The sequence below is a fragment of the Vigna umbellata genome, chromosome 5 (genome assembly GCF_029865625.1).
Source record: "Vigna umbellata cultivar VRB3 chromosome 5, Vumbellata_1.0, whole genome shotgun sequence".
NCBI lineage: Eukaryota > Viridiplantae > Streptophyta > Magnoliopsida > Fabales > Fabaceae > Vigna > Vigna umbellata.
In genome coordinates, this window is record NC_142169.1 from 10913970 (window position 1) to 10936070 (window position 22101).

A 22101-nucleotide genomic window follows, 5' to 3' on the forward strand; every position below is an offset into this window, starting at 1 on the left:
GATGATGTGTGATTGAAATGTGATGGAGGTGGAATGGCTTTTAAAGGAGAAACCATTTCACTCTTGTGATAAGTGTATTGAGTTGTGGCCCAGATGGAGATTATCCCAAACTCTACTATGTATTCTAACTCACATAGAATAAAATATTTAGTTAGTGAGAGTCGATAAAGGTTCTTATGATAAAAAATGTAATGAAAATGATTCCTTCTAGTGGTCATAAGTGAACTAACCTTGTCATATATGAAGATTGGATAGAGACATGATTTTATAAGCCAAAATCTATTGGTATCCTTGTGATAGGTGCGAAATCTCAAGTGTTTGGCTTAATACTGGGAAATCCTCTAGAGGTAGTTGTTGTAGGTTATCTACATAATTATGTATGTTTGAATGAAGTTAATGCTTCGCGATTTTTGTTTTAATAATTTTTAACTATTTATAAGTCTTTTTCTTATTAAATATATTACTTTATCCTTATGGTTTGTGTCTCTTGTGGTTTATTCACTTGATTGTATATTATAAATAAACAAAAGAAATACTGGTAGGGGATTTGAGAAATAATAAAAATACTCCACAGATAAAATATAAATGACGCTTACATATATAATTTTTAAATTGTATAGATCTCCTAATTGATAAAAATTTATTTATCATTTTAAAGTTGAAATCAAATTTTTCTCGATTTGTAAATGTATTTTTATATATTTAATGTTGATTTATGCTTGTTATCAACTATGGAATGTTTTACATCATATATCACTAATATTATCTAACCCTATGAACTAAAAATAATAGAAATCAAAAGTTTAAAAAATTAATATACTTAATTTAAAGGACTAAAAAGAGATTTAAATATTTAATTTTTTTAAAAATGTACCTAAATTTACTTTAGGTAAAAAATGTTGAATAAAAACTAGTTTACCAAATGTTTAACATGAATAACGTGGTATAACCTTAAAACTAAAAATAATATTTTACAAGATTAAAAGACTAAATACATTTAATTAAAAAGAAATAATATTCCAATTTCAAATAAAAACATATTTAAATTTAAATTACGATATATGTCTCATATTATTTAAATTCCCGAAACGTGACATATGTGTGAAATTGGGGCTTGAAGGTATAGGAAGGTCAAATGAATCTTCGATTAAAATTCCAGGAAATTAACTTCACCAAATCCTAACAGAACCTTACTGAAATAAATAATAAATAAAAGAAACACGCTTTTGCCTCTATTCATTCTCACAAACAAAAACTCTGTTAATTAGTTTGACACCCTTCAGCCTCTTATTCGGACCCAAGGAATCGAAACCACACGCCAAATTTCAATCATACCCCTACCATATTCCCTAATTTACAAGCCTTTCTGTGTTGGCAGGGAATCATGTACAGCAACATGCTGGTCAACTGCTCCAACTGCCGCACCCCTTTACAGCTGCCACCTGGCGCAGGATCCATCCGCTGCGCCCTCTGCCACGCTGTCACTCTCATCGCCGACCCACGCGCCGTCTCTTCTCAGCCCCCGGCTTCCTACCACCCGCATCCGCCACCATCCCCCTACAACCACGCGCCGCCCGGACCCCCGCCCAACCCCCACGGCCGCAAGAAGGCCGTCATCATAGGCATCTCGTACCGGTTCTCGAGGCACGAGCTCAAGGGATGCATCAACGACGCTAAGTGCATGAAATACCTTCTCATCAACAAGTTCAGTTTTCCAGAATCTTCCATCATTATGCTCACCGGTACACTTCTCATCTTTTGATCGCTGATTTTGTCTTCGTTTCCCGAGATAATTTTTCATGGAATGTCATAATTTGGGATTTTTGTTATCTTGTGAGTGGATTTTTCTTTTTATTCTTGATAATTCATGTTTTAGTATTTATTGCATTGGTTGATTTTGTTTTAATTAATTATTTCGAGCTAACTGAGATTGAGACGCGGGAGTGGTTTTTATTTTTTTCAACTGACGCAATTCTCTCAAATAATGCAGGCTTAACTGCTTGTTGAAACATTCTAGGAGTACACTTTTTATTTATCTATTTTATTTTGATTATATATTAGTTTATTGTGATAGACTTATTCTGTCATGCGCTTAATAATTTTCAATCTGAAAATTTCCATATCTAGCAGTTCTGTTAATATTACTCTGCTTGCAGCTCGGTAATCTTTTTCACTTTTCTTCAATAGAGATGGAAGGAGAATTTCTGGAGTTGAGTATCCACTAGGTTTTTTGAATAATATGGTTGAGAAATATAGAATCGTCAATGGTTTACCCGAATGGTTTGAATAAAAAATCAGTCACTATACCTGCCTACGTTTAAAAAGTGACACTTTGTCCCCCAGGTTTTGCTTTTGAAACATGTAAACTCAATGCCAATTTGTCTATAACCTCTTTGATGTAGGATATTATTCTTTTTCTGCCTGTTGGGGATTGAATGTTTGTAAAAGTTTTCAAGACAACAACGAAAGTTTTTTTTTTTTTTTTTTTTTTTTTTTTGTTTTCAAAAGGGAGCATATAAAAACATAACTATATATTCAATGATCTCAACAATGTCTGCACCCAAGACTCTAACAATCATCTGCAGCGTGCCCTGCTAATATAAAAACAAAAGAAAAAACAGGACCATGGGGGGACATAGGCCAAAACCCATGGAAGGGTTAGGAAAATATAAAACCAGGGAACCCATGCCTATCCCTATTGAAATGTTCCCTTACAAAGGGGGTGATTGAAGCCCATCAAAAAGACCTTGTTACCGTAACTGGCCAGTTTGTTCCCAGATGTATTGCCTTCATGGTAAATATGGCTAATACAAAAAGAAATGCTTTTCTTGACAAACACATCTACTAAAAAATGGATAGAAGAAACACAGGTTGGTAAACGATCTCTTTGAGGAATATAGTAATTTTCCAGTTTTCACTTTGTTTTTGAATTGTTTCTCTATCTGAAGGTTTTAATTGAATTAATTGTATGCTACTATGATATCTGAATCTTGTATTTTAGTTATTTGCTTATAGATAATGTAATTAATAAGCAGTTATTTTATTAATTGGTTATTTATATAAATAGCACATATGGAGTTTAGATGCATGGTTTCTCTTTTATTTTTCTCCTTATTATCCAAAAGTTGAAGAGAGTTAAATTCAATAAATATCATTTACTCAATTTTTGGTGAAGAGGGTAACTTCAATAGAACATTTCATCAACACCATTTTGTATTTCCATCAAAAGCTTTTGGGAGGACATGAATCGTGTGCTAAATTTTATGATAATGGAAGTTCTGTTACATTTTAGCCTAGAAGGTAGGTGGTGTGAGTTTGTCATATATTAGGAATCAGGTATGTATACTTTCTTCACATAGTATCTGATGGAAAATCCATACATATGCTCTCTTCAGTCTTGGTTTATGCCAGTTTATATTTAAGCAACAATTACACTGGCTCATTAACCAGCGCTTGCATTGTGTTGCGCCCTTTAAAATTTGGGCAAAATCTTATTAGTTGTAACAAGTTTACATGGCTTTAGATAGATTGTTTAACTTTATGAATTGAACTTTGAAAAGTCACCAATACGCAATTGTCATTTGTCAGGCAGATTTTTGTTATCTACTCTTCAAGTTCTAAGAATTTAGTCATTAACTCAATTCTTTTTGGTTTCCTGTTTCTCAAATACAACTCTAAGCAGTAGACTTTAGTCACCTTCATATTTGTTAATCAATCCAAAATATTGGTGCATGGCATCCAGCCTTGAAACCACTATAGTGGCATAATGGATGGTAGGATAGGTTCTATACTGAAGTTTATGAATACAAACTAAATAATATGTACTGTATACACATAAATGCTTAAAATATAAGTTCTCCAAAAAGTAAAGATATTCAAAATTAAAAGTAAAAAAATCATAGTCAATAGCTGCACATAGTCAATAACAACTGACACCTACCAATTATCTGCAACTTTGAATTGCCTATCTGAACAGAACATATGAAGAATCAAAGAACTGAGGAAACAACATGTAGACATGCCATGAAAACAGGAAATATACCATAGCAAAAGAGGTTAGTTAGTTGTCCTAAAACGCTTCCAGATTACTGACTCATGGTTGGCCAGAAACACAAAACAGAGCTGCGTGTTAGATAGTTTGTGTTTAATAGAAGTTAGATAGGAGAGGAGATCAAAACTCTATCTAATGAAAAACGAGGAAAATAGCTGCTAATTGGTGTGAAAGATATTAAAATCATGTCACAATGGCTTTTATATAGTAGACCAAGGCCACAATGCAAAATAAGTCCGCAATTGTTGCACTATTACATGCAATTGATAACACTGTTTCCATGTACTTATATCTTTCACCTAATCCTGGAATATATTTTAACTGTGCTGTTTTTACCGACAAAGTAAGTGTGAATCTGAAATACATGTTGGAGATTGGCATAACTATTTTTCGAAGCAAGCTGTGTTTTCATTCTTTAATCCTATTGGTAAAGAGAAGAAGAAACATCTGTGAAACCCTTTTGACATGTAACTAGTTGAAACATGTGCTACAAAAATTTTGTGTTCTTGTATGCATGTTAATCTCTAATTTATAGTGTGATCACATGGCTAACGTGCTCACTAATCATGAGCAAAATAAATCAGCATTATCATGAACATGGTTGAAATGTTAGTATCGCAAACATGAATGACAATTGTTGAAAATGTGAATACAATTCTGTATTTATTGTAATAATATTTGTTTATAAGTGTTAGAAGTAATTATTAAATGTAATTATTAAATCTAAGTGTGCTAGAGTAATCATTAAATTAAAGTAGGGAGTAGTGTGTTGGTGATAGAACCATGATAAGTACAACGGGAAACAATACTCTGGCTTGTAAATCTTTATTGCTTTATTTCCAATTTTGTACCTACCAATGTAATAGGCATAGAAATGGCTTAGAATGTTACAACTTATTTTCCCCAGAGGTTGTTCACGAGAATCTCACTCTCCACAATAATCCTGAACTTTTCCTTCTCTATCTCCAAAATCTAACTGCTCACCTCCTAATAAGACTATTTATAATAGTCTGTTACAGTTATGTAATTACAACTGTACTAACTAACTTCTCTTTTCTTTCTTTTGTAAACTGTACCAAACCTTTCAATACCCCCTCCATGAAGATTCACCTTGTCTTCAAGGTGATACTTTATGAATGCAGGCAGCAGATTCCCAACTATTCTCAATATTTGAAAGATGTTTCCATTTGATAAGAACTTCTAAGTCACCTTGAGTGGTCTTTCTAGTATCTAGCAGTTGTTCTGGATATATGATAGGTTCATTGGAAAAGTCTATACTAGGAGAAATAAATAAAGGAGGTAGTTATAACCTCCTGCAGCTGTAACAGGTTGTAATAGACTAGTATATATAGTCTGTGTTTAGGCTGTTGTTTTTAGTTTTTGGAGTTTTAGGAGGAAAACCCGAAAAGATATGTGTGTTCTGAGGCATCTTGGGTTGTATACCTACCACATTGGCAGAACAACTCTATTCATAATAAAATCATTCAGGAACCTGTCTTAGATCTTTCTGTAGCTACTGGTTGTCCTATCAATTGGTATTAAGAGCTCCTTTCTTGGCCCTGTGGTAGCAGTGTAGGAGGCTTATTGATAGGAGGCTGAGAGTCTATGAGAGGAGAAGGAAGAGTTAATAGAGTTAGTTACTCTAACTGTCTTAACAGTTAGAAAAGGCGCGGGATAAACTTGTATATAAAGAAAGTAGTTAGCTGTTGAAGGGGACTTTTGATTACTTACATTCTTTGTACAGGAAACAGTATTCCTGTGGGGGAGGTTAGGCTCCCATAGCTATCTTGTAAATGACTTTCTTACTGTGAATAAGAAGTGTGGATGTTATTCAGGATCAGGGAGTGTTAGTGCGATTCAATCCTCAGGTTTCATTGATTGGAAACCTAACAATTTGGTCCGACCTGCCGGATCCCAAATTTGGGGAGGGTGACAATCCGAGAAATGGAGAGTGCAGCGGAGGCGAGATTGGAAGCGATTGAGATAACGATGGAAGGGATGAAGGCAGAATCGGTAGCGGTAAGGCGGGACTTACAACAAATCATGAAGATGTTGGGGAAGCAAGTCGATCAGGCAGAAGGGAGCTCCAATGACAGTTCCGTGAATGACAACCGACAAAGAATTGGGAGGGAGATCGGAGACGGAGGAACCGGCGATAGGAATGATGAACAAAAACCGTGGAGGAGAAGGGTGGAATTGCCCTCGTTTGATGGGGCGGAACCACTGAGTTGGCTCAATAGAGCCGAGAGATTTTTCAATATATAGAAGGTGTCCAGTGATGAGGAGAAAGTCGAAATTGTGTACGTCAGTATGGAGGGGAGTGCGGCATATTGGTTCACCTTTTGGAGGGAGAAAGCGAGAAATCGATCATGGGAAGGACTAAAGGGAGCCATGATCAACCGGTTTGGAGGAGTTTTTAGGGGAACGGTGTTCGAGAGGTTGGCGACTTTACGCCAGACGAGTACGGTGGAGGAGTTCGTTCGTGATTTTGAGGTGTTGATGGGGCAGACGAGGGGCATACCTGATGAATAGGTACTGGGGTACTTCCTGGCGGGATTGCGTGATGATGTAAAAGTCCAGGTGCGAATTCAAAACCCATCGGAGTTGATGGAGGCGATGCGGATTGCTCGGGATGTCGAGGGGGCCATCATACAAGCACAGGGAGGATACGGGAATGGGGTCAAATTTAACCTACTGGGAACACGATCAACGGGGGGTGTGCTGCGATCGGAACCCAGTCGAAACACTACTCCGCAAACGGGGAGAACGGAGGGCACAGGATCGGGGAGAAGAGATGGGGCGACGACGCATGCAAATGCGAGAGTGGGTGCACCCGCGGGGAACGAAAACAGAGGACGGATGGTGAGAAATCTACCATATCCAGAATTTCTCAAAAGAAAGGAGGAAGGTCGGTGCTTCCGTTGTGGAGGACCGTTCGCGCCAGGCCATAGGTGTACTGAGAAGAGCCTGCGCGTGTTGCTATTAGCGGAGGATGAGGAGGAAGATGAATGCGAAGAAGTGGGAAACCTAGAAGAGAAACCCATGGAGTTATCCGCCTGCTCCGTGGAAGGGTTGACGACACCCAATACTCTGAAGTTGAGAGGACGAATTGGAGAGAGGGAGGTAGTGGTGCTCATAGATAGTGGTGCAAGCCACAATTACATCAGCCGGAAGTTGGTGGAGTTAGAACTACCGACGATTGATACACGACCATACTCGGTTAGTTTAGGGGACGGGCACAAGAGGGTGACGCGTGGCCGCTGTGAGAAAATCGGAGTGGAATTGGGAGAAGCCACAGTCGAGGAGGAGTTCTTTGTCTTTGAACTAGGAGAAGTGGACGTCATTTTGGGTGTTGCATGGCTGGGAAGTTTGGGTGAAGTGAGAGTTAATTGGGGAGAGATGACCATGATCTACAACGTGGAAGGCAGGAAGATTAAGATACGGGGTGACCCAACGTTGGGGCGACAGCTGGTAGAGCCCAGAACGTTGTCCAAGATAGTGGATGCTGAGTCATGGGCATTAGTGTGGAGTCTGAATGTGGTGGAGCAGGAGAGAGATGACGGGTGGAGCGGTGATTTGACGGGAGAGCAGAAAGCAGAGATGGAGGTGCTGCTGCAGGCGCACTATGGCGTTTTTCAAGAAACCAAAGGCTTACCCCCATCACATGACAAGGAGCACAATATTACACTTAAAGAGGGAGTGGATCCTATAAATGTCCGTCTCTATAGGTATCCACACTTCATGAAAAGCGAGATCGAGAAGCAAGTGGCCGACATGACAAAGGCGGGGCTCATCCAACCCAGTTCTAGCCCGTTTTCCAGTCCCGTAATATTGGTGAAGAAGAAGGACGGTAGTTGGCGTTTCTGTGTAGACTACCGAGCCCTAAATAGGGCCACCATCCCGGATAAATTTCCTATCCCAGTCATAGAAGAGCTGTTGGACGAATTGAAGGGGGCGAAGTACTTCTCTAAAATTGATCTTAAAGCAGGGTACCATCAGATTAGAATGAATGAAGACGATGTACCCAAGACTGCCTTCCGCACTCACCAGGGGCATTTTGAATTCTTGGTGATGCCCTTCGGACTAATGAATGCGCCAGCCACCTTTCAAGAAGCAATGAATAAGCTGTTCCAGAACTATCTCAGGAAATTTGTGCTAGTCTTTTTTGATGATATACTGGTGTACAGCCCCACATGGAGAGACCATTTAGAGCAGCTGGAGTTGGTGCTAAGAACACTGGAACAGCAACGTTGGGTAGCCAACAATAAGAAGTGTGAATTCAGGAAGCAACGAATCCGCTATCTGGGCCACCAAAATTCTGCACTGGGGGTCGAAATGGATGGGGATAAGGTGCGGGCAGTATTAGAGTGGGGTGAACCGAGGAGTTTGAAGGAATTGCATGGGTTCCTGGGCCTCACAGGATACTACCGTCGTTTTGTGTCGGGGTATGGAAGAATAGCGAAACCACTGACCGATTTATTGAAGAAGGGTCAGTTTGCGTGGTCAGAAGCAGCAAGCACAGCCATGGCCAAGTTAAAAGCAGCTTTGACCACGACTCTCGTGTTGGCCTTGCCCGATTTCCAGCAAGCTTTCCACATAGAATGTGACGCTTCAGGTGGGGGCGTAGGGGCGGTGTTAACTCAGGAGGGCAGACCCATTGCGTTCTACAGCAAGGCATTATCTGCAGGATCACTGAGTAAATCAATTTATGAAAAAGAATTGATGGCTTTAGTCATGGCCATTCAGCATTGGCGTCCCTACTTAGTTGGGAGAAGGTTTATTGTTCATACGGCTCAGCGAAGTCTGAAATACTTCCTAGAGCAGCGGATAGTCACCAAAACCAACAGAATTGGTTGGCTAAATTGATGGGGTATGATTTCGAAATAGTCTACAAGAAGGGAAGCACAAACAGAGCGGCGGATGCTCTGTCTAGGAGAGAAGAGAGTAATATGGCAGAAGGGGAGTTGCACTTGCTATCCAGGCCATTCTGGCTAGATTTTAATGAAGTTTTGAAGGAAGTGGAGGAGGATGAAGTATTGAAAAAGCTGATTGATGAAATTAGGAAGAACCCCGAGAGTCATCTTGCTTATACAATGGAGAATGATAGGTTGCACTACAAGGGTCACATGGTAATATCGGCGAGTTCAGCATGGATCCCTAGGCTGCTAGATGAATTCCAAGTAACTAAAACAGGAGGCCACTCGGGAATTTACCGCACTTATAGAAGAATTGCCCAATCACTATATTGGGTGGGTATGAAGAAGATGGTTACTGAGTATGTTGCTAGGTGTGAGGTGTGTCAGCAGCATAAATACTTGGCTGCTTCCCCTCAAGGGCTGCTACACCAGGTTCTAGTCGAATGGCAAGAAGGTGGAAGAGAGGGAGCTACATGGGAAGACCGATTGGTCATCCAAGACCAATATCCGGAGCTCAATCTTGGGGCCAAGATTGTTGAAGAGAGAGGGGGTAATGATAGGAGGCTGAGAGTCTATGAGAGGAGAAGGAAGAGTTAATAGAGTTAGTTACTCTAACTGTCTTAACAGTTAGAAAAGGCGCGGGATAAACTTGTATATAAAGAAAGTAGTTAGCTGTTGAAGGGGACTTTTGATTACTTACATTCTTTTTACAGGAAACAGTATTCCTGTGGGGGAGGTTAGGCTCCCATAGCTATCTTGTAAATGACTTTCTTACTGTGAATAAGAAGTGTGGATGTTATTCAGGATCAGGGAGTGTTAGTGCGATTCAATCCTTAGGTTTCATTGATTGGAAACCTAACACTTATGGTTAACACTAGAATGGACTCAAGATTAAAGGCTTTAGAATGTTTGTTTCAAGAATCTGAGCATGATAGAGAAAGATCGGAAAAGGAGCAAAATGAACATTTACAGAGGACGGAGAATTTGATTAGTGGGTTGTCTGGTGTGGTGGAAAAGATGACATGCACTGCACCGTTTGGGTCAAATCAGAACGTGTTTTCAGCCCATAAGTCAGGACAAAATGTGCAAAATTGGAAGATGTAGGGAGGTTCAAGGTGGCGTGAACTCGACATTCCAATCTTTGCATGAGAAGATGCATTTGGCTGGACTAATAGATTAGATAGATATTTTCGTTTGCAAGAAGTCTCTAACTTTGATTTCAATGGTGGCTTTGGAGGGAAAAGCTTTACATTGGTTTCAATGATGGGAATCTGATAGGTTTTCAGACCTATAATGAGATGTTTTAGAAACTGCAGATCTTTATTCCAACAACATACCGGGTTTCTTCCAATGTGGAGAAACCAAACACATACAATTTCTGGTTATTCGAGAGAACCAGACTCTCCACTCTTCCTTTTCTTTTCATAATGTACAAAAACAATGAAAAACTGCTAAAAACAACTGTCTACACAGACTTTATAACAGTTCGAGACAATAAAACCTACCCACAGGTAGTTATAACTGTCTGTCCCTTTTATTTCTCCTAATATAAACATTTCCCTTGAACCTATTAGAATCTTGGACCTCATATCCCACTTGGGAATCTTTCAAGATAGCAGTGGTACAACGTTTCCAGCCAAATATTTTGCAAAATCCTTTCGAAGTTTTGTTGGCATTAAAGAAAACAGGAAATATAGAAGATTATGTTGAACAATTTGAGCAATGTGCAAGATTGTTAAAAGGAATGGATCAAGACTATCTCATTGGGATATTCTTGAATGGGTTAAAAGATGAGATCGAGGTTGAAGTCAGTTAAAATGGAATACAATGGAATACAAGAATATGTATTACTTGGTTAATACACCCTTCTCCTTAATCCTATATTTATAGGATTAAGTGAATGAAACACACCTCAGACACACTCAGATACAGCACATACACACTCACAGCTCACATACACTTAAACACAACTTAAACACAACTTAAACACAATAACCAATAATTCTAATACTCCCCCTCAAGCTGGAACATACAGATTGTATGAACCAAACTTGGAATAATTGAACTTGGTTTTGAACTGGATGATTTGTCTTCAAGAGTGTGAGACAAACAAAGATGGGTTATCACATGTCAATGAACTAACAGTAGCTTGTAAAACTTCAACTTCAAAAGTGGATGAAGGAGAGAAGCGGTGGACAATGACAAACTGCAAGGATTGAATCCCCATCAATGATGGATGAGTGACGGGATCTGCAATGGTTGAAAGCTATAAAACTGCAGGGACTACACTGAATCCCCATCAATGATGGATGGGTGATGGGATCAACAGTAGTAAAGGCTACAAAACTGCAGGGACTACACCCATGGTGGATTGACATTTCCTTTGCAGTGTTGTCTTGGAATGATACTCCCCCTCATTGCAGGGACTAAATTGTCATTACTGACTGATGGGGCCTGCAGGGACTAAATTGCCATCACTGACTGATGGAGCCTGCAAGGACTAAATTACCATCACTGACTGATGGGGCCTGTAGTGGCTGGAAGCGACAAAACTACAGGGACTGCCATCACTAACTGTCGAGGTGATGGGGGCCTACAGTGGTTGGAAGCATACTCCCCCTCACGACAAACGACGAAAATGATGACTGATGGAGCCTGCAAGGACTAAATTGCCATCACTGACTGATGGGGCCTGTAGTGGCTGTAAGCGACAAAACTACAGGGACTGCCATCACTAACTGACGAGGTGATGGGGGCCTACAGTGGTTGGAAGCATACTCCCCCTCACGACAAACAACAGAAGTGATGACACCGCCGATGACAAATCTTGAAGGTGGAAGATCTTAATGGTCTCTTTTATTCATCAAACGATAGTGACACCGTGTGATTCCGACACCGGAAAGGTGGCGTGTGACAAACAAGCGCCGGAAGCTTATCGGAGAGAAGTCGTGCGTGACAAGATGAGAATGAGGCAACAACTAGGGATGGGTCGCACTCCTTGAGACGCACAAAACCCCTAACTTTGCCAGAGAAAATGTGACAATGGCGGAGACGAACGTCGTACAAATGTGGCGCACATGGCGGCGCCAGGATGAGAACTAGCCCTCTCGCTCAAGGAGGCGATCCAGATCACTAGTTGTCAGACTAAACCGTGGCAGTAGATGGCAATGGAGGACAATAGACGGAGGTTGGCAGCGAACGGTGGTCGGCAGCGGATAGCGGCAGACAATGACGAACAACGTCGGGAACAGAAGTTGATGGTGACAAACTTGTACAACTCTTCACAGTGGCAAAACAGTGCTAGATGGACAACGACAAATGGCACCAGACAACGACAAACGATGTCAAACAGCGACAAACAGTGCCTGGACAGCGGCAAACGGTGCCTGGACAGCGGCAAACGGCGCTGGGACAGCGGCAAACAGTGCCGAACAACGGCAAACGGTGCCTGGACAATCAATGGCGGAGACGAAGACAGACGAAGATGGCAACAATGGCTGCTCTGGAGGGTCTGAACAGAGAGAGGGAGGTCCGACGAGACGACCGGCAGTGGCGCAGTTTGATACTGACGCCGAGAAGGCGGCGCGTGATGAACACGCGTCCGAGATCTACTGGAGAGAGGAGGCGCGTGACGGCGCATGCGGATGAGACAGAGACGGCGACCGCCAGGGTTAGGTCGCGCTTGAAGAGACGCTCCAGATCCATTGGACACCGGTCGGAACTGTGACGGTGGCCGACAAGGTGGCGCGTGACAAACACGCACTCGAGACTGGCTGAAGACAGGCGGCGCGTGGAGGCGCGTGAAGATGAGTCTGGTCTTGACTCCGGCGGGGTTGGCCGTTGCTCGAGGAGACGCTTCAGATCCGCTGGTCACCGGTCGAGACTGTGACGGCGGCCAGCGAGGATGGGAGAGATCTGATGCTGGTGGCGGCGTGTGACTGAGAAGTGGCTCTCGAAACCGGTGTGGTTGGCCGTCGCTCGAAGAGACGGTCCAGATCCGCAGGTTACCGGCTAAAACTGCGGTTAAGTGAATGGAACACACCTCACACACACTCAGATACAACACATACACACTCACAGCTCACATACACTTAAACACAACTTAAACACAATAACCAATAATTCTAACAATGTCAAGTTGTATAAACCTTCCAATTTGGATGAATTGATGATGACAACTCAAATGGTTGAAGATGAAACTAAAATTTTGTCCAAAGGAAAAGGTTTAGCAGAAAATAAGGCTGTGACAACATCCAAATCCAATTACATGACTTGTTGTTTTGCAAGAGATGGAAATTCTCAAATGGCTGCTATGAGAAAAGGAAAAGAAGTAGGAGGAATAAACAATTTAGTGGGACGCAACCAAGGTTCAAACCACAGTAGGGGATCATCTTTTAAGCGCCTGACAGATAAGATGTAGGACAAAATCAAAAAAGGATTATGCTTCAGATGTGATGAGAAGTATAGTCCTAATCATATTTGTCGGAACAAGTAATTTCATATGCTTTTAATTACAAAAGTATAGCAATAGCAAATGGAAGAAGAGACAAACATAGAGATTGAGGTGGAAGAGGCGAAAACGATGCAGCTGTCCATGTTTACTATGGTTGGCTTAACCACCAAGAAATCATGGAAGGTTTGAGGACACATTGGTAAAGAACAAGTGATTGTGATGATAGATTGTGGGGCTTCCCATAATTTTATTTCCAAAGAATTGATGGGAAGATGTGGGCTGGCATATGTTGATACTCCTACATATGTGGTGGAAGTATGGTGGAAAACTGAAATTCCAAGGAAAATGCACAAAATTGATGTTGGAAATTCAAGGTTTGAGGATTTGTCAAGATTTCTTTATCTTTGATATTGGAGGGGCAAATATTGTTCTTGGCCTAGAACGGTTATCTAGTTTTGGTGAAGTAAAGGCAAATTTTGGAAAGTTACAGCTCGCTGTTGGTGGAGAGGGTAATCAAGTCACTGTGTTAGGAGGCCCAACTTTGTCTACCACAACCACTTCCTTCAAGGGATTGATCACTGAATTGCAAAAAGGAGATACATGGTATTTGGTGGAGGCAGTTAATGGGGATACACAGAGGGGTCAACTACCGTGCCAATAAAAGTAGATAAACTATTAAATTCATACAAGGAATTTTCAAAGTTTAGAAGTAATACCCCTAAAGAGGCAGCAAGATCATGCTATTCATCTTTGGGAAGGAGCTTCCATTCCTAATTTGAGGCCTTACAAATATACTCACCAACAGAAGAATGAAAAAGAAAAGCTAATTAGTGAGATGTTGAAGGCCATCATTCGCCCAAGCATCAACCTTCATCCTAGTTCTATAATTTTGTGAGAAAAAAGGATGGTGGGTCAAGATTTTGTGTAGATTATAAGGCTCTTAACAAGTTGACAATCCCCAATAAATTTCCAATTCCAGTAATTGAGGAGTTGTTGGATGAATTAGCTAGAACAACCATTTTTTCTTAACTGGATCTTAAATCTAGCTACCACCAGATTCGAATGATGGACGGAGACATTGAGAAGACAACTTTTAGGACTCATGAAGGCCACTATGAGTTCCTTGTCATGCTTTTGGGCTGACTAATGCTTTAGCTACTTTTCAGTTTTTAATGAACGAGGTTCTAAAACCTTTTCTCAAGAAATTCTTTCTAGTGTTCTTTGATGACATGTTAATCTGTAGCCCTTCATTGGATATGCATCTCCAACATTTATCCCAAGTTTTACAGTAACTGCGTGAGCATCACTTGCAAGTCATTAGAGAAAAGTGTAGTTTAGGCCAAGCTAGCATTGAGTATTTGGGCCATGTGATTTCAGGTGCAGGGGTATCTGTTGACCCTGAGAAGATAGAAGCAATGTGGAAGTGGCCAATCCCAAAAGATGCCACTGCTTTACGTGGATTTTTCAGCCTTATGGGTTATTATAGGCAGTTTGTGCAAGATTATGGAAAAATTGCAAAACCATTGACAGTTATTGAAGAAGGATTGGTTTCAATGGAATATGGAAGCTCATAGGGCTTTTGTATTCTTAAAGACGCCTATCACGATTATCAACTTTGGCCATTCTAGATTTTTTGAAACCTTTTGTGGTTCTTCCAGAGATTCAATTTCCTCCATTGTGGGGCCTTGTGGAAGCTTTTAGGCTCTGAACAATATATATCTTTAGCTGCTATCGAAGCATAAATGATAAAGTCAGCATATCCAAACTTCTGTGTTGGTTTGGTCGTCCTTCTCTCCCTATCACGCGTAATGTGATATTCGATGTCAACTTCTCCATATTTTGGCCTTCTTTAGTGAAAGGTAGAAGGTTGGCTTACATCCTCTAATGCTTCATTGTCTAACACCTCTAGAGGGTCTAATACGATCTAGAAGGCTCTACCTTGATGTGGAATTTCTCTTTCTCTAGATCTCTGAATATCATAGCTATTTGAGTTTCATGCAATGTGTGGGGTCAAATCCTGTCAACAGTTTGTATGAGCTAAATCTGATTTTAAAATTTGACATGCAATATGTGGTTATGATTTAATCTACAAATTTGGAAGAGTTGATTATCCTATATTTTCTTTTTCAAAAAAAAGAAATTCATAAAGCATTTGAATTTTAAAATGCAGAAGAAGAAGATCCCCATGGCCCTAAATTTCCATCCAAGCACAACATTAGGATGGCAATGTATTGGCTTGCACAAGGATCTCAACCTGGAGACTCTCTGGTTTTCCATTATTCTGGTCATGGTTCACAGCAAAGGAACTATAGTGGTGATGAAGCTGATGGATATGATGAAACTCTATGTCCCCTGGATTTTGAAACGCAGGGTATGATTGTAGATGATGAGATCAATGCAGCCCTTGTTAGACCCATTCCTCGCGGAGCTAAGCTACATGCACTAATTGATGCCTGCCACAGTGGCACTGTTCTAGATTTGCCTTTTCTTTGCAGAATGAAGAGGTTACCTTATAAAACAGTCTGTTGTTTCTGCATGGTTTATCTTTATTATATTTGGCTTGGTTGACTTTAGCATTGTGATGTTTAATGAAATTTTAACTTTGCATTGACGCTTCATGAAAAGGAAAAGGGATATAATATAAATATATGCACTTTTTATTTAATACCGAGTAGTATGAGAATTAATAGCATACGTGTAGGAAATATTGTATGCCTGGGAAAGTTGGAGCGTCACTTATTGAGTAAAAACTGAAGCCTGTATGTGGCGTACTGCATGTGTAGGATAAAACCAATTTATTGCATTATTTAAATTTACTTTGCTTACTTACATTTATTCCTTCATAAATAGAGTTCAATGGGAAAAGCATTTACAAGAAGAAAACTAAGATGTGTTTTGCTTTTTCTTCCGTTCCTTCCTATGTTTTTATACATTCAGTTTTCACTTTATTTTTTGCCTAGATTGTACATATATAGAGAAAAGAGATGGAAGCTGGCGAGAAAGAACCAAAGGAATATAACCGAAAATAGAGAATAGAATTCTCAGGGGTTTCTACTTCATGAATCCCTTCAATTTACAAAATCCATCAAATTTACAGTTTGTCTCTCTCGAATCTTCTTTCCCCATTTATAGAAATATCTTCTAAGGTTACTAACAAACTAGTGAGTAAAGCTAATTGTCTAATGGACTAACTTACTAACAGCTGTCGTTGTTGACTCATCATATTTCCTTACGGTCCACTGATTCTTCTATCTTTGTAACAGGAATGGACAATATGCATGGGAGGACCATCGTCCTAGGTCTGGTGTATGGAAAGGATCTAATGGTGGGGAAGTTATTTGCTTCAGTGGATGCGATGATGATCAAACTTCCGCTGATACATCTGTAAGTTTCAGCAAATTCAAATTGATTTATCTCTGACCGTGTTTCAATCTAGACTAATGAGATCCGTTGTCCGAACATATGATCACTATATTTATAAACAGGCTCTATCAAAGATTACATCGACTGGGGCAATGACATTTTGCTTCATCCAAGCAATAGAGCGAGGTCATGGGGCTACCTATGGCAGCATTCTCACTGCAATGCGCACTGCCATCAGAGATGCTGGCAGTGGCGGTGGGGGTGGAGATATGGTGACATCTCTTCTCACAATGCTTGTGACCGGAGGTAGTCTAAGTGCTGGTGGACTGAGACAGGTAAATATAGTTTACTTGACAGTTGTTTGATCGTATCACAAACCATGTTTTAACTGTTCCCTTTCTATCAGTTGCTGGATGATATGAAGTTCTGAACTCATTACTTGTATACCACCTATAAGAGTTCCCTTTTTATATTTGTGTTTGTGCTCACCGAGTTTCCTTATGTTAAACTTACTTCTGTTGTTTTTCCTTGTTGCGTTTTGTTTCGACAGGAACCTCAGTTAACGGCTTGCGAATCATTTGATGTTTATAGAAAACCTTTTTCCTTGTGATACTCAATATTCTTTGTTCTGCTATTTGTTTTCTTTGGCATTGCCCCTGTATACGACATTGATCACAATGATAAATTCATGTATTATAAAGTAGATAGGATCCTTTTTTGGAAGTTACTGAGGATATGTTTGGATGATTTATGTTACCCTTGAGAATTTTATATGCTCTAATAATAACGACTCGGTTGCTGCTGCACTCATTGGATTAATATGCTGATTCGATTCCTAATTGAATTCCCCGTAAAAAGGTGAGCATCTTACCCTTTCTCCTGATTAAATTAGGTCTTCTTTTACCTAAAGTCTCAATAATGACAAGTGATTGTCTAGTGTTAATCTTGCATCATGTGCATAATTTTGATGTAATTTTAGATTTAAATAGGTTTTTAAATTTCCAGTATGAGGGGTGTACAGAACTAGACTGATCCACGAAACAAAAAATCTGATTTCCGAAAACTGATTAAACCGGAAATTTTTGGATCGATTTTGAATTTTTTTTTTGGGAACTGAGCCATTTGAATCAGTTTACAAATTTGAAATTTTGGAACCGATTAAAACCAAATTGAATTGAACCGAAAATAATTATTTAAATATTATTATACTATCTATTATGTCAGTTATAGATGTGTATAGAAGAGAAAAATCTAATATACCTTTATTGATTTATGGCAAAAAATATATAATACAGGAATAATATGTTTAACATATGGATAAGGGGGAAGAAGAGTTATTCTAATGGTGTGAATGTTAGTATTGAAAGAGAAAAAAATGCCAAAACAAATAAAATATTATTGAAAGAAAACAAAATAGAAGACCTAACTTTGATGTTTATGTTTAAAATAAAACTTTTTAAGTGTTCAAATTAAGTCTGATGTAATTTTTATGTTTGGTTTAGATGTACTTCTAACTAAAAATCAACTCAAACCACATTGCGAGCACTCTTATCCTATCCAACATTTTTCTTATCAATGTCTAATAAGTTATAGTTTTTTTTAAACATGCTAAGTATGAGTACCTTAACATTACATAAATGAATAAAAAATATTATTAAGAAAACAAAAAATAATGAGAACCATATCAAACCCATGTACTAAATTATAAAAATTTGATCTAAGTTTTTAAAAAATGTGTACTTTTTTATACTAATGGTATGTTGTTTTTTTTAATTAATTTTTAAAATATTTATAACTTTTTTTCCTTTAACTTTTTTATATTTATTCAAAAAATATTTAGTAATGCAAAATGATCACAAAATGTCATTGAGCTCTACTCATTTCCCTTCAAGAACTACATTGCATTGATAATTTTGATCATATTGTTGAAAACTTGAAGAAATCTTGGAGAGAGGGTTTAATAGAAACTTAGTATCCTTACAAGATCGGCGGAGGAGATTCAAGCTAATTGTGTTATTAGTAGAGTTGTCACCTTGATCAATGGACAGTCCTAATCCATTCTAGAAAAAACACATTTTTAGGAAACTCATCAACTAGGGGCAAAAATAAAATCCACAACTTCTAGACCCCTTATAAGCGGGTTAAGATACAAAATTTTAATTAATTTTTAAATACAATATCATTTATTGATATATATATATATATATATATATATATATATATATATATATATATATATATATATAATTACAATACATGTTATTAAAATCAACGGACTATTTATTTTAAGGAGTCAATTAATTGTTATTTCCCCTATTATTTTTAGTGAAATGCGATAATTTATTTCAACGAAATACGCATATATCTAGTGCTTAGATAATGCATCTCACTCCCTAGGAGAAAGGGCAGTGGTGGTTTGTGCCGACGCAGTTACAGAAGGTATGCGTCATAAAAAAAATGAGGTTTTTTCAGCATCAAACGCATGAACTATCCAAAGGAGAGAAGAAGATGTGGTCCCAATATCATACGGAATTTGACATGTTTAAATGTACGAGGTGAAGGCACAAAGTAGAAAGGACAAGGTCGTAAACTTCATTTTTTGGGAGTGTCTGAAAGGCTTATTTTCATACAACGTGGGAAACGTCTATTTGAAGACAGACAGGGACCAGCACAAGATATGTTAGAGTTTGAGTAAATAGCTTCATTTATCTATTTTGTGTGGTTCAACGTATTTCTGGATAGACCATAATCAAAGTAGGTTAAACGTGGAAAATAATGATTTTATGGAGACTGCAAGAGTTAAATAACTTCTCTTTTAAATCAAGATTTTCAAATAAAGTTTCCATCTTTTTTCAATTATACTTTTGCATCGCACATCAGATTGTGTTGGTGATAAGCATCTCTCAAAGTGTAACTGAATCAAAGTCATTTTAATATGATAAGAAAATACTTTGGATCAAACTAAGATTTTTTTAAGATAAATTTTTCGCTTTTAAATATTTTTGTTATATGTATTTTTTAAGTTACTTCCAACTGTCCTTTAAACTTATTTCATCATTATAGTACGGATGGGAAGCACAACGAAGTTTATAACGAAATTAAAAAAGAAAAATATTTTTTGTAGGAATGAAAAACGAAGGCTACACTAGTATAAAAATGGATTTTTAACGCAGCTGTAGCCTTCGATTTTGATGAAAACGAAACATAAAAGACGTGATAATATTTTTTAATTTTATAAACTTATATGCTTCAGTTAGAAAATACTCAAGTTATATATTTTTTTTACATTGGTTAATAAACAACTAAAGCCTAAAGATAGATTACATATATATAAATTTAAACTTTTCACTTCAGTACACACTAATAAGGATCAATGATATCAATTACTCTCAAAACAGATGTTAGAGTCTTAACAATTCCCCTATAGAGAGATGTGTCAGCTTTTTAGATTCTAAATAGGTCAATGCATCAGTTCTTTATAGAACCGTTGTCATAAGTTCTTAACTTTACACCCAACAGAAGGAACTTAATCAAACTGTTCAAATTATGAAGATATCTATGGCCTCGGTTGTTCAGAGAATCGATGTTATAGACCCATTTTGCTTCGGTTTTACAAAGAACCAAGGCCAAAGATTTGAGCCAAAAGATAGAAATAACTCTAAAACTTTTAATTTTTAAATATTTTGCAGTACTATTTGGCATCAGTTCTTAGTAGAACCGAGGTCATAGAGTACATATTGCTTCAGTTATTAAAATAACCGAGACAACATGTCTTTGTAGTGGTAAAAAAAGTGCAAATTAACATAACTCTTTATAGTTTTTTCATGTATCTTCATTGCTCTCGAACCCTCATTTATCCTAATACTGCTCCATTAACTTCGAACGTCGTGGTCATTGCCTTTAATGCCATCGCCATTGCCTCCATTAACATTGTTTGAACTCTTTCTTAGTGATCTTTCATTCATTCGTTCGAGTTTCTCCGCGGTAAGCCTTCGTTCCTTCGTTTTTTTATCTTTTCTTTGGGCATTCTTTACTTGCTTTCGGTTCCTGAGACTAATAAGGTTTTTTGTATTTGTGTCCATGTATTTTTTTTTTTGTGGTGGGCTTTTGGTGCATTCCAAAACGCAAGTAGAGTCACCGTTCTCCATTGTTCTCTGCCTTTTTCGCTTCCAACACTAGTACAAAAACCACATATAACGTCATGTGTTAAATGTCCAATAACAGAACAACCAACGTTAAAAATTGCAGATGACATTGTTGTAAACAAATTCAATCGCTCAACGTCGTTTCAGAATACAAATTGTAGTCTAAAAAGCAATGACATCCAACCATGCACAAGTCACACGTTAAACAATGTCCTTAGTAACCATATAACGTCACCTTAGGATACACCAGACGTATAATCCAAAATAAATAAATAATAAATAGTCATTTGCATCCCCAAAGAAAATGTCTTTACAAAATGGACATCGAACTCCTACAAAATGCGATGTTACCCTCCTCATTGGTAACAACAACATCCACTATGACTCGTCATTGCCCTTCCCCATGCATAGATCACGTTGTACAAAACCTAAGTTTGACGTCAAACACCAATGTCTTTACAAAATGGACGTCGAACTCCTACAAAATACGACGTTACCCTCCTCATCGGTAAGCAGTATCCATTAAGACTCATCATTTTCCTTCCCCATGTATAAATCACGTTGTATAGAACCCAAGTTCAACGTCAAACACCAATGTCTTTACAAAATGGACGTCGAACTCCTACAAAATACAACATTACCCTCCTTATTGGTAACAACAACATCCATTAAGACTCATCATTGACCTTCCCCATGTATAGATCACGTCGTACAAAACCCAAGTTCGTTGTCAAACACGAATGCTTTATTAGTAATAAACAGTCGTTTGCATTCCCAAAGAAAATGTCTTTATTATGATGGACGTCGAACACCTACAAAATACGACGTTGTCGTCCACATTGGTAACAACAGCATCCACTGAGACTCATCACTACCCTTCCCCATGCATAGTTCACATCGAATACAAACAACATTCGACGTCAAGGAACACCTCCATTTTCTTTAAATACAATTTTGGATCCTTGGATAACCTCTACACCTCCATTTATAAAATTTCTTGTAACCACTCCCTCTGTTAACTTTTTTCTTTAGGTTTTTATTAGTTCCTTCAAGGTCACAAAAGTGAACACTTCTTTGTGGTTGATTCTTCGTCATTGTGAAAAGCTTGAAGGAATGATAGAAATCCACAGAAAAAATTTAATAGATTTGTATTTCGCACCCTTTGAAAACTCT

At 38.4% G+C, this 22101-nt stretch overlaps 1 protein-coding gene across 1 annotated transcript; it reads left to right on the plus strand.

Annotated features, from left to right (window-relative positions):
• Positions 1-1241: 1241 nt before the first annotated feature.
• MC1 (metacaspase 1) lies at positions 1242-17602 on the plus strand. The gene is made up of 5 exons (XM_047300833.2): positions 1242-1742; positions 15591-15924; positions 16684-16804; positions 16906-17118; positions 17334-17602. The coding sequence occupies exons 1-5, from the start codon at positions 1385-1387 to the stop codon at positions 17391-17393; spliced, it is 1086 nt and encodes a 361-aa protein (XP_047156789.1). The 5' UTR covers positions 1242-1384; the 3' UTR covers positions 17394-17602.
• Positions 17603-22101: the final 4499 nt, after the last annotated feature.

Excerpts from the sequence above, each read along its gene's own strand:
- MC1 (XM_047300833.2), top strand. The coding sequence starts at position 1,385 with ATGTACAGCAACATGCTGGTCAACTGCTCCAACTGCCGCACCCCTTTA. Across the intron at positions 16,805-16,905 it reads AAACTTCCGCTGATACATCT|GCTCTATCAAAGATTACATC; the intron begins GTAAGTTTCAGC and ends ATTTATAAACAG. Across the intron at positions 17,119-17,333 it reads GTGCTGGTGGACTGAGACAG|GAACCTCAGTTAACGGCTTG; the intron begins GTAAATATAGTT and ends TTGTTTCGACAG.